The 19,594-nt window shown below is 36.5% G+C and overlaps 1 protein-coding gene across 1 annotated transcript in view; it reads left to right on the forward strand.

Moving 5' to 3' along the window:
* Nucleotides 1-422: 422 nt before the first annotated feature.
* LOC107549359 (titin-like) overlaps nt 423-19,594 on the forward strand; it is a 31,746-nt gene continuing 12,574 nt past the window's right edge. The window contains exons 1-5 of the mRNA XM_016230406.1: nt 423-495; nt 695-1,006; nt 1,240-1,548; nt 16,680-17,012; nt 18,434-18,724. Coding sequence (XP_016085892.1) covers nt 423-495; nt 695-1,006; nt 1,240-1,548; nt 16,680-17,012; nt 18,434-18,724 — 1,318 coding nt within the window. The remainder of the gene's footprint in view (nt 496-694; nt 1,007-1,239; nt 1,549-16,679; nt 17,013-18,433; nt 18,725-19,594) is intronic.

The raw sequence follows: 19,594 nt of genomic DNA on the forward strand, positions 1-19,594 counted from the left end.
CCTTCCACCACCTCATGTCCTCGCTTCTAAATATTCCTATCCCAACGTGGCAGGGGGGAGTACTCTGGGTTCAGCCCTCCCCTCGGACAGCACGCCAAATACACATAACCTTTACTCTATTTAATTATATGTAAGTGTGAACTCGTGAGAGTTTAATCTGTGAAAAACTCTGTTCTTCAGGTGTGTTTAGTTTAATGGAAGTGAAGTATGTGAAGGAGGGACGTTCAGTCACTCTAAACTCCGGTCTTAATGAAATGAAGGATGATGATGTGATTCAGTGGAGGTTTGGAATTGAAAAAACTCTAATAGCTGAAATCAATAAACAGAGCAACAGCATCACTGTATATGATGGTCCTGATAGGAGATTCAGAGACAGACTGAAGCTGGACGATCAAACTGGATCTCTGACCATCATTAACAGCATGACTGAACATGCTGGAGATTATAACCTACTCATCAACAGTCTGATCAAGAGTTTCAGTCTCACTGTCAATGGTGAGTTAAATATCAGTTTCACCTGTTTAGTATTTTAATCACCACAAACATTATTAATCCAAATTCCATTTTGCTTCTGTTGTTTAATGATATTCATTTCAAAATAAAATGTCAAACTATTTACTTTTGCAAACGACTGTCTAAATCGATATTAACCCCTGTTTGTGTTTATTCTGCGTGTCTGTGTTTGATGATACAGGAGCAAAGTATTTGTCAGTAGAAACTGGAAATTCAGTTACTCTAAACTCTCTACTTAATGAAATTAAGAAGAAGGATGTGATTGAGTGGAAGTTTGGATATAATGGAGAGACTTCATTAGCTGAAATCAATAAACGGGCCAAAATATTCACTGTTCGTGATGATGTTCTTGATGGGAGATTCAGAGACAGACTGAAGCTGGACAAACAAACTGGATCTCTGACCATCACAAACATCACAACTGAACATGATGGACTTTATGATCTATGGTACAAACATTTCAGCAAGTTTCCTTTTATTCTCACTGTCTTCGGTGAGTTAAATATCAGTTTCACATGTTTTATTTATTACAGCTATATCTAATCATGCTTAATTATTTTAAATAACTAATTACCTTAATTTTTTTACATTAACAGCCAGGTTTATATTTAACTCTGTATATCAGATTCTACTTTTGTTGAGTCGTGGTTCCTGTCAATGTTTCTTCCTCGTCTGCTTGAACATTTTCATTCATCCTCATTTCTCTCTATTCTCTCATGTTTGCAGCTCGTCTGCCTGTTCCTGTCATCAGCAGAGACTCTTCACAGTGTTCTTCATCATCAGCATCATCATCATCATCACAGCAGAATTGTTCACTGGTGTGTTCAGTGGTGAATGTGAGTCATGTGACTCTCTCCTGGTACAAAGGAAGCAGTTTATTGTCCAGCATCAGTGTGTCTGATCTCAGCATCAGTCTCTCTCTACCTCTGGAGGTGGAATATCAGGATAAAAACAGCTACAGCTGTGTGCTCAACAATCTCATCAGCAACCAGACTCAACATCTGGACATCACTCAACTCTGTCACACATGTTCAGGTACGGCAGAGCTGATATTAGTTGATGTCTGCGGTGATATTAACGTTTATTGACTGAGCTGATCTCTGTTTGGTGTTTTTATTCCTCAGACTCTGTCCACTGTTGTGGTTCTACTGAAGCTGTGATCCGATTGGTCCTCTCTGCTCTGGTGGGCGTGGCTACTGTCATTCTTCTGGTTTATGACATCAGATCCAGAAGATCTGAACAAGATCATACGCGTATTCCCTCGACCTAATTTACGATGTAATTTCTCCTATAACAATTTTGTTTATCATTTATTAATCTTCTTTTTTTTTTTGTAATGGCTTTATATATTCATATGCTAGTTTTGATGTTCATTTATCAGCAACTCATTTTCATCCTAAAAGATTATTTGAGAGCATAAAGTAACATTCACATACATGCTCAAAGTTACAAAAGTGAGTGTTATGATAAATACCATTATTCATCAATATTACAATGCCTTACTTTTTAAACAGTTTTTTTGCAATATTTTACAATCTTACGTTTGTTACAAAGTTAATGTTATTTTCTGGGGCTTTAAAGCACTTTAAAATGTTCCTGTCTTGTAGTTTTATTGTTGTTCAGATCAGACGTCTCTAATACTGAAGCTCTTCAACTGGCTGAACATGAATACATGAAAACAGAAGTGCATTTTTCTGTCATGTTTTATCAAATCTAATTTGAAAGTTTTATTGTTCATATTTCCCTCAGATACATAAAACACATGAATAAAGAGACACACAGATCTCTCTTTACTACTGCTGTGCATTTGTCATCTGTATTTGCTTGTCTTTATCAATAAAGTTTTTATTCACTCTGAGGTCTCGCCATGTTTTATTACATTTATTATGGTGAGCTCCTCCTGGAGGAATCCAAAGTTTATTAAGCTCATTCTTACACTGCTAAAAAGTTTTTTTTTGTAATGTACTGAATAACGTATGCTATATTAATGTAATGAGTTCTTTTTCCCATATTGACTCTTTTTTTCACGAGGTTCTCAGAAGCGGAAGTCAGCACAACATCGGTAAACTTCTACAGCAGATTTTGTTTTTGCGTTTTCATTTGATCCAACATCTAAAGAAAAATCCATGACTTTTTCAAATGAGTAAAAAATACAGAGAGATTACTGCAGTCAGAAAAGAGAAATGTGTCAAAATCATGGTTATTCCCTCAGAAACACCCTCACAGCAGTGTTTACTACAGTAAACAATGCTGTACATTTTTTTTTGTAATTGAATGCAAAGGTAATATAGGAGGCTCTCAGTACTTCACATGATTTTTTTGTCTCGTTGGAAACGTTTGGGCACTAAAATGTTGAATGTTTTGAGTGTTTTTTTTAAAGCATTGTTTGCGTATGTTATATACATAACATACAGTTAATATACACTGTAAAAAAAATTCCTTACAATTTACAAAAAAAAAATGGCAGCTGTGGTTGCCGGAATTTTACCGTAAAAAATACGGTAGCAACTTTTTAGGTTTTACGGTTTTAACTTAAATTTACAGTTAAATACCATAATTTCATTAACTGATATAATGTTCATTTACCAACCTATTACAGTACTGAAATCTGTTTTGTACCTTTGTAATACACTGATAACCACCAAATGCAGGAGGTGATGAGAAAGTCACACGTTGAACAAAAGCCCATCACAAGCAACTTTTAAATAATAACATATATAGAAGGTGCACAGTGTCATTCACACAAACACTAAACACCATCATGGTAACTCACATGAAACTGAAATAATGCAATAAACATTAATTTAACAACATTAGGTGTGACACACAACCCTAATATACAAAACTGATAAGAAAAAACTAAGAAGAAACAGTTATTTCAACAAAAAAACATCAAATTTGAAATGTAACGAATTCTGGGAATGCCAATTTACGGTTATTCACTGTAAATTATGCAGTATTTTTCACTGCCAAAAACGGTACACTACCGTAAAATTACATGTAATGTCCAATGCAGTTTTTCACCGTATATAGTAGGGGAATTTACCGTTAACCATTTAACAGGTTTTTACTGTAGCATTTTTACAGTCTTTTACCGTTAAATTCACGGTAATTTTTTACAGTGTATGAGGATTATTGTGTAAGCTTGTCGTGCTTGAAATTCAGGAAACACAGATCCAGGCCTCTTCACTTTCTCCAGAAGAAATGAGAAAGGTTTCAACTTGAGTTTCAAAAGAGTTATTTGGCTCAGATTTGCCAACATACCAAAATCTGCAATCAAAAAAAGAGATCTTATAATAAATTCAAGTATTTCTCATCAAATTTTCCAAACCAAAAATCTCTCCGGTAAACAAATGCAGATTTCTCTAAATGAACAAATACATTTACAGATTGCTGTGCTTTCTCATTTACATTCAGTTGATGAATTTTGTTGTAACAACATAGGCAAACATTATATGGTTTTGGATTCAGAATGGACCCTGCAATATTTTCCCATTTGTTTTGTACAGAATCAGTACAGAAATCTGGTTTGGTTTTATCTGTCGGTGGATAAATAGCTTCTGCTGGATGTTTGTGGTCACTGTGTGTGTCAATAGTTTGTAGGTGAAGTGGGGTTTTTCCCCCCCTAGTGCGATAAACTCTTGTGTGTGCGTACTTTCACTGCGTGATGTAGCCTATTAAAATGCAGTTAGAATGACCACAAAAGGCAAAATGAGGATAAATTCTGAATGACCTTTAATACCCTAAGTATAAAAAAGATGTCATGACCGAGTTATGCAATATCATGTAAGCAGGAGTGCTGTTTTACTGAACATCAGCACGATTGCAAATGAGATATTGATTTTATGCAACAGTTCTTCTGTGCCACTTCTGCAGTGCACAGATGGATTTTGTTGATTTTGATTTCATTTGATTGGTAACAGCACTATAAACTTTAGTTTTTCCTGATTGAATTTATTTAGTGTAAGAATTTTATATAAGAGATGATGATACATTTAATGAGGAAAATATACCTTATAAAAATAAGCTAATACTACTACTATCATACAGAAATAATTGAACTGCGATTTTACTGTCAGATAAAGTTTGAATTCAGGTCTAAGTAAAATTAACATGAAGCTCAAATACCCAACAGCATTAGTTTTAGCGTGACAGTCTTTTTAAAAATTTAGTTATTGGTCTATATAAGAATCTACCTATTAAACTATTTCTAATTTTATTCAGTATATTAAGTGTTTATAGCGCTGCAGAATATTTTTTACTTCACATTGAAATAATTAAAAGTATTCTAGTGAAGCTTCATCAAACCAACGTCAAGTGATTTTATCTGTGTTTCAGGTGGGTTTTTTTGTTACAGTACTGAGGCTAATGTCAGTGAACGAGGGAGATTCGGTCACTCTAAACACTAATTTTGCTGAAATGAAGGATGGTGATTGGATTCAGTGGATATTTAGGTTTGGGAGAAAAAAAAATTTAGTAGCTGAAATCAATGTAACGGCTGACAGATTCACTGTAAATGATGATGTTCTTGATGGGAGATTCAGAGACAGACTGAAGCTGGACAATCAAACTGGATCTCTGACCATCACTAACACTACAACTGAACATGCTGGACGTTATAAACTACAGACCAACAGTGTGAGAAAGTGTTTCAGACTCACCGTCTATGGTTAGTTAGGTATCTTATCAAGTATCTTATTATGGCTAAATGCTTAAAATAAGTAATTAGCTTAATTTTTCTATGTTCAATTTTAACTTTCTATAATAGATTGTTTTTAAATGTTCTGCTTTTGTTCAGTCTTTATTACTCTCAATGTTTCTTCCTTGTCTGCTTGAACATCTTCATTCATCCTCATTTCTCTTCATTCTCTCATGTTTTCAGCTCGTCTGCCTGTTCCTGTCATCAGCAGTAACTCTTCACAGTGTTCTTCATCATCATCATCATCATCATCATCATCACAGCAGAATTGTTCATTGGTATGTACAGCTGTGGATGTGAGAAACGTGACTCTCTCCTGGTACAAAGGAAACAGTTTATTGTCCAGCATCAGTGTGTCTGATCTCAGCATCAGTCTCTCTCTACCTCTGGAGGTGGAATATCAGGATAAAAACACCTACAGCTGTGTGCTCAACAATCCCATCAGCAACCAGACATCTCAATATCACTCAAGTGTCACAATTGTTATGGTACGTCAATGGCAATATTAATGTTTATTCACTGAGCTGATCTCAGTTTTGTGCTTTTATTCCTCAGATTCTGAAGCTGTGATCCGACTGGTCCTCTCTGCTCTGGTGGGCATGGCCACTGTCATTGTTCTGGTATATGACATCAGATCCAGAAAAGCCTAATCCCATGTGAAGAAACATTAGGCACAGTAGTGGCCTTTGCTATGTTTCACCCATTACACTTGAAACAGGCCTCGCAACAGTAGAAGTGTCCGCTTATGCTCGAAAAAGAGCTCCGCCGCGCATGCACCAGGGTCGGAAATTAATGGGGGCTTAGAGCAAAAATGCCTCCAAAACTGAATATATATAAATATATAAAGGGCAAAAAAATCCCTGTGATTTCTTGTTTTTAATATTTATAACAAGATATAGAGTGTGTTTTCCCAAATATCAGCAGGATTGCAAATGTGATAGCCTTGATTTTATACCACCTTATAGCCTTATATTTTTTAGTTCAGTAAACAAGAAACTAATATTAGGTCATTTAAACTAAAAGACTTGGCAAAGACTTCACGCGAGGGCTACCGCAGTATGCTAACCGATTATATACTCACCTGATATGTCATTATTGAATTCAGCACACCACGCCTTACTGTTTAGCAAACACAAATTCAGCGTGTGTTTACCATGGTAAACACAGCAAGCAAAACAGTGTTTCCTAGCAATGACCCCTGTGCTAAAATCTGAGAAAAGAAACAAAAACACTGACAATCTGCTGCCGCCTTCTGTTGCTTGACTGCTTCTCATAATGAGTACTCGCTAACTCTGTAAAAAAAAAGTACTTTACCTGGCTTTGGCTACGCGCCTTACTACTAGGAAAAACAAAAATGAAATACCAAGTGGAAATCACGAGAACAAACACAATTTCAGCACGCATTTGCCACCTTAAACACAGTAAGCAATACAATGTTTCCTAGCAATGACAACTGCGCTAAAATCGAATGAGAAAAGAAACTAAAACATAAAAAAATAAAAGCTCACAGAGACTATCTGGCAACAAGGTCAAAATCAAAATCATCATTCCACGTATGTTCCAATACGCAAATCATGTTTTGCTCCAGGAGCCTTTTATTGACGTCGCTCTTTCTAATGTTTTTTGCAAGCTACTGGTGGTGGTTTCTTTCTCATTTACTCCTCTAGTTCAACTTGCTTTACTCTCTTGTCTAAATATTATTCAATATGCCTATCTTTAATATAACATTGTCTATCACAGCATGTCTTAAGCAACTTCACGATCTCTACATTTTTCTGTTTGTTCCTGATGACAGGCAGACAAGCTGGAGAACATGAGAGAATAGAGATAAATGAGGATGAATGAAGATATTTAAGCAGACAAGGAAGAAACATTGAGAGGAACCACGACTGATCAAAAGTAGAGCATGTGAAGGGATTTTTTAATTATTACTAACATTCCTTTTCCTTGCATTATATTTATTTGGTTTTGAACACTGAATGTCCCCAACACTTGGGCCAAAGCTAGTGTGTTGTAATAACAAATAAGGAAACAGAACTAGACAGCTGTCTAGGTTTGTGTATATATTTATCCTCATGACTTGAGTAGCAAGCTGAAGTATCAATGAATCCAAATAAAAATTAAACATAGAGAGACTCTTAACAGTGAGACAACTTTATGAATAAAGGCAAGCAAATACATATGGCAAATGGACAGCAGTAGTAAGTGAAGTGAGAACCGTGTGTCTGAGAGAAATCTACACAATGATACCTTACAAATAAATACATTTAAAAATCTGAAATAGAGAGTGCAAGCTGACATAATCATCAGTATTAATAATGTTAAAACACTAAAAGAACAAAAGACACACTTGTAGAACCTTTAAAGTTCAGTGTTCTGCTGTAGATTTCAATACATTCTGAAAAAGATGAACATATCAAGGCAAAAATTATACCATCAATCATGTACCTGATGTGTGAATATGTGCTTGATCTTGTTCAGATCTTCTGGATCTGATGTCATTAACCAGAAGATTGACAGTAGCCACGCCCACCATAGCAGAGAGGACCAATCGGATCACAGCTTCAGTAGAACCACAAAAGTGGACAGAATCTGAGGAATAAAAACATAAAAACTGTCAATAAATGCTAATATATGCAGTGCTCTCCTGAGCATGTGTGACAGAGTTGAGTGATGTTGAGATGTCTGGTCTGGTTGCTGATGGGATTGGGATGAGATCCTGATGACGATGATGATGATGATGATGGAGGCCTTCCATTCTCTGCTAAGATGATGCTTAAACACGTCGTGTTCATTCAAGTCTCTATCTTTCGCTCACAGAACAACCTCCCAGACAACAACCAATCTGGTTTCAAAAGTGGCCACAGAATTGAAACTGCCCTGCTATCGGTTATTGAAGCCATGAGACTGGCAATTTCAGCTTCCAAATCTTCAATACTCATCTTGCTGGATATGTCTGCTGCTTTTGAAAGAGTCTTGCACTCCAATGGTTCAAGTCTTACCTCTCAGGTAGGACCTTCAGGGTGTCTTGGAGGGGTGAGGTGTCTAAGTCGCAACATCTAGCTACTGGGGTTCCTCAGGGCTCAGTGCTTTGACCACTTCTCTTCTCCATCGACATGTCATCACTAGGATCCATCATGGTTTTTCCTATCACTGCTATGCTGATGACAGACTCTACCTCTCATTCCAGCTAGATGATCCGACAGTAGCTGCTCGCATCTCAGCCTACTGGATGGAGGAAAGACCATCACCTTCAACTCAATCTTGCAAAGACAGATCTGCTTGTGAAACTGACGTGACGTGTGGCCAAATATGGTATCCCAGCACTTCATCACAACTTCTCCATTCAGCAAGGTTCGTCAACCATAACTCTTTCCAAGACAGCCAGGAACCTTGGAGTTGTGATTGATGGTCAGTTAAACTTCACAGACCACATTGCTAGAACTGCCCAGTCCTGCAGATTTTCCTAATATAACATTAGGAAGATCAGGTCCGTCCTATTGGAACAGGCAACCCAACTCCTCATCCAAGCTCCTGTTCTCTCAAGACTGGACTATTAATGCTCTCTAGTTAGGCCTTCCAGCATGTTCTGTCAAATCTTTGCAACTGATCTAGAACGCAGCAGCGAGAGTGGTCTTCAACAAGCCAAATAGAGCACACATCACACCTCTCTTCATAAACTTGCACTGGCTGCCAGTAACCACTCGCGTCAAATTCAAGACAAATGTTTGCCTACAAGAAACATTGGCTTCAGACATGCCCTCCAGAAGCTTGTGTTATGTGAGTGAATGGTGCCTTGTAGTACCATCCCACAGAAGCACAAAATCACTTTCACAGACCTTTACCTTGTCTGTTACTTGCTGGTGGAATGACCTGCCTAACTCCATCTAAGCTGCTTAGTCTTTAGCCATCTTTAAGAAACGGCTGAAGGTGCATCTTCAACAATAGACCCTTTATTACTAACATTTTCCATTCTATATGTCTATTTAAAAAAAAAAGCTTGCTATGTACATTGTGCTAGATTAGACTTACACATTGTTGCCCTTTTGTTGGTTTGATTGCTTCTATTGTCCTTTTATGTAAGTTGCTTTGGATAAACGTGTCTGCTAAATGATTACATTTAAATTTGCAAAGCATAATTTAGATTCGCAAAACATTGGAAATCTTTTCTTTGTACTTTGTTCATTAAATAAAGGTTAAAGAGAATGAACAAATCACATATTCTTGATTTTAATGCATGGCAAATGTGACATGATCCATTACATTATTGTTCTCCAATATGATTGGTTCTTCATATGTTAAATTCAGCAAACTTTCTTCTGTTACTATAAAGATACATTAGCTTGCTACTCAAGTCATGAGCTTAAATCTATATACAAACCTAGACAGCTGTCTAGTATTGTTTCCTCTTTAGTTATTACAACACATTAACTTTGGCCCAAGTGTTGGGGACATTTAGTTTTCAAAAACATATGCATGTAATGCAAGGAAAAGGAATGTTAGTGTGTGATCAATTAAAAATTTTCCTTCACATGCTCTACTTTTGACCAATTTTGATCTGCTTGAATATCTCTATTCATCCTCCATTCTCTCATGTTTTTCAGCTCGTCTGCCTGTCATCATTCAAAAATACAGAAACACATAGAGATTGTGAAGAAATGCTGTGATAGAGGATGTTACATTAAAGATATGCATATTGAATGATATTTAGAAGATACTAAAGCCAGCTAGAAATGCAAATGAGAAAGAAACCACCACCAGTAGCTTGCAAAAAACAAGGCATGAGTCCTATAGCAAAACATGATTTGCATATTGGACAATACATGAGTTTGACCTGGGTTACAGATAGTCTCCGCAAGCTTTTATTATGTTTTACACATGCACATAAGATGATTTAAGTATTTTCAGACTTTTGGAAAACACTTGAAAACACTAGTGTGGACAGAGACACATTACCAAGCCTGTTTATTTCTGCTGAATTTCCACTGGTTTTGACTTAAACTGCTTCAGACAACCTGTTTGCTGATCGCCTGAATTTTGCCTGTTCCTGGTTTTGAGTTTGAAGATGTAAGATCAGCAAAAGCTTGTTGATTTTAGTGATGTAAAAGAGGATGGACGTCTGAGAGTAAACTGTGATGGAGGTTAGGGGAGGATTCACACACAACCAGATAAATATCACCGTCCAGTCGTGTTTCAGACATTTTAATTGTTGCTTTCGAGAACCGATGAGGAAAATGGCAATCAAATTAATTTTGTTCTGTTTGTGGCGTCTGGTTGGTGAGTTTTAAATGTGTTTTTATGGCTTCAGGTCTTTCTGTGAAAGATTCACTAAATGGTGGCTCTATAAAAATCACTGAAGCTCAAACAGCAGCAGCTTTAGTTTCAGTGTGACCTGATTCTCATCTGCAGTAAAAGTGTTTTCTGTGTATGATGTGTTCTGGAGCTCAAATCAACTTCATCAGTAAATGGGTTTCATTCCGAATCACCACAAAGATGCAATTATTAATCGTTTTTGTAGTTTGGAAATTGATTTCAAAAGTAATTTTCATACAGTTTACATCAGTAATCCATCATACAGTTATTAAAATATCTATCATTTAAACAGAAGACTCTTGTGTTTGTTCTTCAGGTGTGTTTGGTGATTCAGATGAAGTGAGGTCAGTGTCAGTGACGGCGGGAGAGTCAGTCACTCTAAACTCTAGTCTTACTGAAATACAGACAGATGATGAGATCGAGTGGAGGTTTGGACATACCAACTTACTCATAGCTGAACTCAGTATGAAGTCCAGTATGATCCTTTTGTATGATGGTGATGACGGGAGATTCAGAGACAGACTGAAGCTGGATCATCAGACTGGATCTCTGACCATCACAGACACCAGAACCACAGACTCTGGACTTTGTACAGTAAACATCCTCAGCGGAAGCAGAGAGATCAGATACAGATTTAATGTTACTGTCTATGGTAAGTAACAGTTACAGTGTCGTTTGTGCTGCCAGCTTCATACTAATAATTTTCTTTAGGTGTATTTACACAAATAATTATTTCATAAACATTTATAAAACAAACCATTTAAGATCCCATGCACAGTCTTTCTCCTTGTGTTTTTAAATAGTCTTTCATTTTGAATGACATTTTCCTCTCTGACAGTGTAATCTTTTTAAATATGAATCTATTATAAATCTTGAGAAATGAAGGCTAACAGTATCAGCATTAAAACACACTGATTCTCAATAAAAACATTCAAAACAGCCTCTTAATTACTGTTACTTGCTCTTCATTTATTCTCTCGTGTTTTCAGCTCGTCTGCCTGTTCCTGTCATCAGCAGTGACTCTTCAAACTGTTCTTCATCATCTTCATCATCATCATCACAGCAGAATTGTTCACTGGTGTGTTCAGTGGTGTAGTCTACTAATACTTTACTAACTGCTAGCTGCCATGTAGTTGCAAAGTTACTTACTGTTAATAGAATGTCTAAAGTGGACTATCGAAATAAAGTGTTACCCTCTTTTTAGCCGGTACAACAACAGATTTATATCCCATAATACTCACTGATTTATATCCCGTAATACTTGATGGGCTCATTGTTTCTGAATGATGTTCAGGTCCAATGCATCATCAGTTCTCGTGATGAATTTGCAGCAGATTGTCATTTCTCAGGCTTTGACTCTTTGTGTCTGTGTTTGTCTGACAGGAATCTGAGATGACGGTGGTGACGAACATGTGTTTCAGCTCAGAGCGATGATCAAACTCTGTTCTGACCACAACAACTGCATCTGCCTTTACACTTACTGTTTCAAATATAATGTGGTTTTTGTCATTTATGACCTTCCTCTAATGAGTTTATTGTTTTCCTGAATGATAAATACTCTAGATCAGGGGTGCCCAAACTCAGTCCTGGAGGGCCGCTGTCCTGCAGAGTTTAGCTCCAACCCTAATCAAACACACCTGAAGCAGCTAATCAAGCTCTTACTAGGCATACTAGAAACTCCCAGGCAGGTGTGTTGAGGCAAGCTGGAGAAAAACTCTACAGGACACCGGCCCTCCAGGACCGAGTTTGGACACCCCTGCTCTAGATTATCAAAGAATGCTTTAATTATTTATGTGTCTACCTGCCCTCATGAATAAAGTTTTCCCCATGCTTTATTACATTATGCCGAGCGCCCACTGGAGGAATACTAACTTTATGTATTTTATTATAATTTTCAGTAAAGCGCAACATATAGAGCTTTACATCATTACATTATTGTTAAGCGCAATACTTTTTTAAAATGTACTATTCAATTGTCATTTGTTTACTCTGTTTACTATTTTTATTAATGCACTATTAATGCCTATTTTTTCTTTATGGAATCATAACATTGCATTTTTTAGAAAATAATAATAAATGTAAAATACATTTAAAAAGGTGTATTATCTTCTTTAAAATAATCCTCATTGAGGATTTAGATCGATAATATTTTGCCAATGTAAATTTATTTTTAATTTGTTTCAATTTAGTTTCAATATTTCTGAAAAGTGTATAATTAGGTTGTCTATTATTGGTGGCATATGAATTCACAAGAGTATAATGAGTATGATTAATATTGACATGCAATATTATCATTCTTCCCAACCTATCTGTTTCATGGCTTAGATACCTGAAATGTCCTTTTAATATAGTGACCCCTGCAGATCTATTGCAATCTGAAAACCATATGTCATTTAGCTTATATAACCTTAAGGCTAACATATTCATAATAAAAGCCAAAAAACTTCCATTTTGATTTCATGGGGACTTTAGAAACATTATTACTGTTCTTATTTATTGTGCCTGGTTTTGCTTAATAGAGTCTTTTTTTTACAAAATACAAAAGTGCTATACATTTATACATAAACAGTATGAATTATATAAGATCATAATTAAAATAAAAAATAAAAATCAAAGGCTTAATAAATTTGTTTGCCCTGAACAGTGTGACTGGTCTGAATGAATGAATATTATCATCAATGAATCCGTTTCTTTGGACTGTTCATCCACCAGGAGGCGCTCAGATGTTTTGTCTTATTAGAGACAGGGTTTTTAAAGTTATTTTACTAAGATTTTCTAAGCAAAGTCTACAATCAATCACCAGAGATCTCATTATGAACTTATGAAATCATATTTGTATATTGAAGAACAGTTTTATACGCACAGTTCTAGCAGGTGATCTGTTCCTGCTCCATAAAGCCATCAGAGAAACTCTGAAATCAGTCTGAGAGGAGAAACAACTGAGACATTTGATAAGAAATGAAGAACAAACAGGAGAGAGCAGAGCCGAGCACTCTCAGGATCTCATGAGCAGATTAAACACTGCTTTAAGACACTCTTAACTTCTCTAGTCTCTGATCGTGTTATGGCTCAGTTTATTCTGTTGAAAATGATGCCACTGAACAGAAGAGGAAGCTGTGGTCTACTGGAGCTTAAAGCAGCAAAGTTAACATGTTGTGAAATAACCAAAAAAGAGCTGGATGTTCACACACATCTAACACGTAAAGATGTGCGGTTATTTTAGCTGACGGTTGAGTTTCTCGTGACTTTACTACAGAGCAGCCTCACATCAGCTCATCTGTCATTTTATTACTGAACCAGTTCTGAAGAGTTTGTGTCATATTTGTGGACTGAAACCGTTGAAGATGTTTGACAGATTTTGCTTCTGTTTGTGTTTGTGGCGTCTGGTTGGTGAGTTTTTATGGCTTCAGTTGCTTCAGATTCAGTGTTTGTTTGTTTTTTCTTCTAAATGTTCTTTATATAAATCACTGAAGCTCAAACAGCAGCAGCTTTAGTTTCAGTGTGACCTGATTCTCATCTGCAGTAAAAGTGTTTTCTGTGTATGATGTGTTCAGATGTTTTACATTTTAAACTGTCTTTATTAAGTAATGTAAAAATCTTTTATCTTTGTGTTCTTCAGGTGTGTTTGCTGATGCAGATGCAGTGACGTCAGTGTCAGTGACGGAGGGAGGTTCAGTCTCTCTAGAATCTGGTGTTACTGAACTACAGACACGGGATCTGATAACATGGACTTTTGGACATCCAGAGACTCGTATAGCTCTAATCAATAAAGAGGATGGAACCTTCTCTACATCTGATGGTCCTGATGGGAGATTCAGAGACAGACTGAAGCTGGATCATCAGACTGGATCTCTGACCATCACAAACACCAGAACCACAGACTCTGGACTTTATACAGTAAACATCAAAGGCACGAAACCAACCACATACAGATTCAGAGTTACTGTCTATGGTGAGTCACAACTAACTCTGATTGTGTTCATCTGAAAGAATAAAGTTATATACACCTAGGATGGCTTGAGGGCGAGTAAATCATGGGGTAATTTTCATTTTTGGGTGAACTATCCCTTTTAAAGCTACAGTATGTAACTTTTTCTGACAATAGTAACAAATATATTAATGAGAGATAGTAAAAAAAAAAAAAGTCAATTTTCCAAATCATGTCTTCCCAAATACACATACTTCGCTCAAATCCTTACGCTTGCTTTCCTGCTTCTAACACATCCACTTTGAGGACAAAATGTTCACTTGCTGCCTAATATATCCCACCCACTAATGAAGATGAAGATGATGAAGAGATAATCAGTTATTCACTTGGTCATGATGTTATGCCTGATCGGTGTATATTTACAGTATCATGACAATATTTATAGAAAGATCCAAATACTGATCATGTTATTACATTATCATGAGTCATATTTTTTCCTTTACAAAAATTAACCATGGTACAGCCATATTTTTATTACAATGGTTAAACTATGGTTAGTGTAGCAAAACCATGGTTAATTTGTGGTTGCCATGGTTTAACTATTGTAATGGTTTTATTTGTAGTAAAAGCATGGTTAATTTTCGTAAGGGTTGTGTTGTTGTCTGCCCTAGCTCCCTCTAAACCTATGATAAAACGATGTGAAAAGGTGTCTGCTAAATTACCACTGTAACTTTACAATAGATAATAATGATGTCCTTCAGCATACAATGTTTTGAGAGATGATATAACTGCAGGGGTGTCAGTATGGCAGAGTTCGGCGGCTGCTTTAGCTTGGTTGCCTGGTCGGGTAGCCTAATATACATATTTTATTGTGCACATATATTTTTAGTGCAGGATTAACAGATTTATATTACTACATGTAACATATAATTTGTAGTTGTTTAAAAAAAAAGAGAAAAGCAAGTAAATGAAAGCTATCTGGATGCTTTATTCGTGACATGTGAGCTCAACATGATTTTGCAGCGTTGAGTATTGCAGCCAATCACAGGCATTTATGTTCTCCACAAATCCTTATAAACAGCAAAGCGGAGACACAGTTCATTGGTTTACTCATTCATTGCTTAAAATGGAGAGTTTAATGTTCAATTTGCACTGAACAAACAGTTTCAGTGATCAGGAAGCGCTCTTTACTCACTGTCTGTAATTTCATTCACAATTTGAAGAAAATATGTGTATATAATAAACATTTTATAATATTACAGCTGTGTTTACTGTTCCTGGCACAGATTTTCAATATCTTGGTATGTTTGTATTCATTAGGTGTGTTTATATGAACGTTAATGATATGATAATATCAGAGAAGGCTTTTCTACACACAGTTCTAGCAGGTGATCTGTTCCTGCAGGGGGTCCCAGGACCAGGATTGAGAACCACAGGTCTGAATGAATGAATATTATCATCAATGAATACGTTTCTTTTGACTGGTCATCCACCAGGAGGTGCTAAGCTTTTTTTGTCTTATTGGAGACACCAGATCACATTATGAACTTATGATATTATATTTGTATATTGAAGAACAGGAGAGAGCAGAGCCAAACACTCTCAGGATCTCATGAGCAGATCAAACGCTGCTTTAAGACACTCTTAACTTCTCTAGTCTCTGATCGTGTTATGGCTCAGTTTATTCTGTTGAAAATGATGCCACTGAACAGAAGAGGAAGCTGTGGTCTACTGGAGCTTAAAGCAGCAAAGTTAACATGTTGTGAAATAACCAAAAAAGAGCTGGATGTTCACACACATCTAACACGTAAAGATGTGCGGTTATTTTAGCTGACGGTTGAGTTTCTCGTGACTTTACTACAGAGCAGCCTCACATCAGCTCATCTGTCATTTTATTACTGAACCAGTTCTGAAGAGTTTGTGTCATATTTGTGGACTGAAACCGTTGAAGATGTTTGACAGATTTTGCTTCTGTTTGTGTTTGTGGCGTCTGGTTGGTGAGTTTTTATGGCTTCTGTTGCTTTAGATTTAGGGTTTGTTTGTTTTTTTTTTTTAATGTTCTTTATATAAATCACTGAAGCTCAAACAGCAGCAGCTTTAGTTTCAGTGTGACCTGATTCTCATCTGCAGTAAAAGTGTTTTCTGTGTATGATGTGTTCAGATGTTTTACATTTTAAACTGTCTTTATTAAGTAATGTAAAAATCTTTTTTCTTTGTGTTCTTCAGGTGTGTTTGGTGATTCAGATGCAGTGAAGTCAGTGTCAGTGACGGAGGGAGGTTCAGTCTCTCTAGAATCGGGTGTTACTGAACTACAGACAAATGATCTGATAGCATGGACTTTTGGACATCCAGAGACTCTTATAGCTCGAATCAGTAAAGAGGAGTTCATCTTCTCTACATCTGATGGTGATGCTGTGGGATTCAGAGACAGACTGCAGCTGGATCATCAGACTGGATCTCTGACCATCACAGACACCAGAACCACAGACTCAGGACTTTATACAGTATACATCAAAAGCACAAAAACGACCACATACAGATTCAGAGTTACTGTCTATGGTGAGTCACAACTACAGTGTCATTTGTGCTGCAAGATTCATGAAAAATTATTTTATGAATCAAAATCAAAAAATCACACAATGTTTTTTTTTCTTCTCTTTTCTTTTCTTTTCTTTTCTCTTCATTTCTTTTTTTTAATCTTTAAAAACATTCATTCAGATACCATAAAAATGACAAAAGTGTTTAGTGCAAAGACAAAATATGTTTGACATCACATCATCTTCAGTGTCAGATAAAGTATTTTTTCCCACTTCCTATATTGTTTCATGTAGCCGCGGTGAGCGACGTGAAAATAGCATGAACGTGTGACACTAGTGTGTAAGAAACACATGCAGCATCAATTGCATTAAAGGGATAGCTCACCCAAAAATGAAAATTACCCCATGATTTGCTCACCCTCAAGCCATGGTGTATATGACTTCCTTCTTTCAGACGAATACAGTCGGAGCTTACGCTACGCCTTCGTCATCTGCTGGAAAACTACTCTCTCGTGTTAGACAAAGCTAGAGATTACAGTTTATAAAGTTTTAAATATGGATATGTTTCTTACACAAACGCATCGATTCGCTTCAGAAGGCCTTTATTAATCCCCCGGAGCCACGTGGAGCACTTTATTGGGCTTCAAAATCTTGACCCCCATTCACTGCCATTATAAAGCTTGGAAGAGCCAGGATATTTTTTAATATAACTCTGATTGTGTTCATCGGAAAGAATAAAGTTATATACACCTAGGATGGCTTGAGGGCGAGTAAATCATGGGGTAATTTTCATTTTTGGGTGAACTAACCCTTTAAAGCTACAGTAAGTAACTTTTTCTGATAAAAGTAACAAATATATTAATGAGAAATTTCAATTTTCCAAATCATCTCTTCCCAAATACACTTTGATAAATCTATAAACAATTGCATACACACATCATTCTCCTGTGTGTGTCTTGTAGAGGTGTATGTCTGCAGTGACTCTGGCTGTGAGTAACGTCACGCTGAAAGTTTACTGTCCCAACAAATGAGAAACAAAATTGATCATGCATCATTGAAGATGCATGCAGGCTTATATCTAACCACTAGAGGACCAAATGCTGTACATATAGTAGCTTTCATAATTTTAACATGTTATAAAACAAATGTTAATCACAGAAATTAATAATTAAAGTAAAAAACACTGAAGCTCAAACAGCAGCGGCAGCAATAGTTTCTGTTGTGACGTGATTCTCGTCTGAAGTAAAAGTGTTTTCATTTTATGACATTATTATCCTCCCTGACAATGTAATGTTATTAAATATGAATCTGTTATAAATCTTGAGAAATAATTTAAGATGAAGGCTAACTGTATCAGCATTAAACACTCAAAACATTCAAACACTGACTGATAAAACAGATAAAACATACTGTTACCTTTTATTTATTCTCTCGTGTTTTCAGCTCGTCTGGCTGTTCCTGTCATCAGCAGTGACTCTTCACACTGTTCTTCTTCATCATCATCATCATGTTCACTGGTGTGTTCAGTGGTGAATGTGGATCATGTGACTCTCTCCTGGTACAAAGGAAACAGTTTATTGTCCAGCATCAGTGTGTCTGATCTCAGCATCAGTCTCTCTCTACCTCTGGAGGTGGAATATCAGGATAAAAACAGCTACAGCTGTGTGCTCAACAATCCCATCAGCAACCAGACTCAACATCTGGACATCAGACAACTCTGTCAGCCTTGTTCAGGTCTGTCAATGCTATTATATGGGTTTATTTACTTGAGCTGATGTCTGTCTTCTGTTGTAGATCAGATTGACTTATTCATTCACATTAATGACTGTCTGTCTTTAGGCATTACAACACCAGACCCACAGACTCCTTCACCTCTTATTTGCAGTGGTGGACAGTAACGGAGTAGCTTTACTTCGTTACTGTACTTAAGTACATTTTTCAAGTATCTGTACTTTACTGGAGTCGTTTTATTTTGAGTAGCTTTTACTTTTACTTCACTACATTCCAAAGCACAAGATCGTACTTTTTACTTCACTACATTTCATAAAACATATCGTTACTCCTTATAATATATCACAAGCTCTGACACGCAGAAGCGGTGTCTGATTCATGAACGAACTGATTATTTTCAATTAACCTTTTAAGTCGGTTCGCAAAACACACTAAACGATTCATTGACGAATTAGAATGAACCGATTGCAGCTGTTCTCGAGTCGACAACTCACTGATTCAAATGAACTGTTTAGTGCGAGTCTCCAGTGAACTCAATTCACAAGTAGCCTAAGAACCGCGCGCGCGACTGATGCTGCTAAAAGTAATTACTAATGTCGAATTTTAGGATTCATTATTGTAACTGAAAATCATATTTAGGTCAAAACTGTCAGTTGTTTGTGAACTAAATCTGCTGTAAAGAGTGATCTATTTAAGCCCACTGAAATGATTGAATGCAGACACATCAACATCTGTGTCTCTGTTTTAGGTATAAAAAACCCCGAAAACATTAAAATAACACAGACTAAATAAAATAACTCATGCACGTTCATATTCCCCGCTGCCGTAACGTTAACAGTTTTACTAAAATGCTACGCATTTAGCCCTATGTGA

Source organism: Sinocyclocheilus grahami, unplaced genomic scaffold, assembly GCF_001515645.1.
Source record: "Sinocyclocheilus grahami isolate Dianchi unplaced genomic scaffold, SAMN03320097.WGS_v1.1 scaffold370.1, whole genome shotgun sequence".
Taxonomy (NCBI): Eukaryota; Metazoa; Chordata; class Actinopteri; order Cypriniformes; family Cyprinidae; genus Sinocyclocheilus; species Sinocyclocheilus grahami.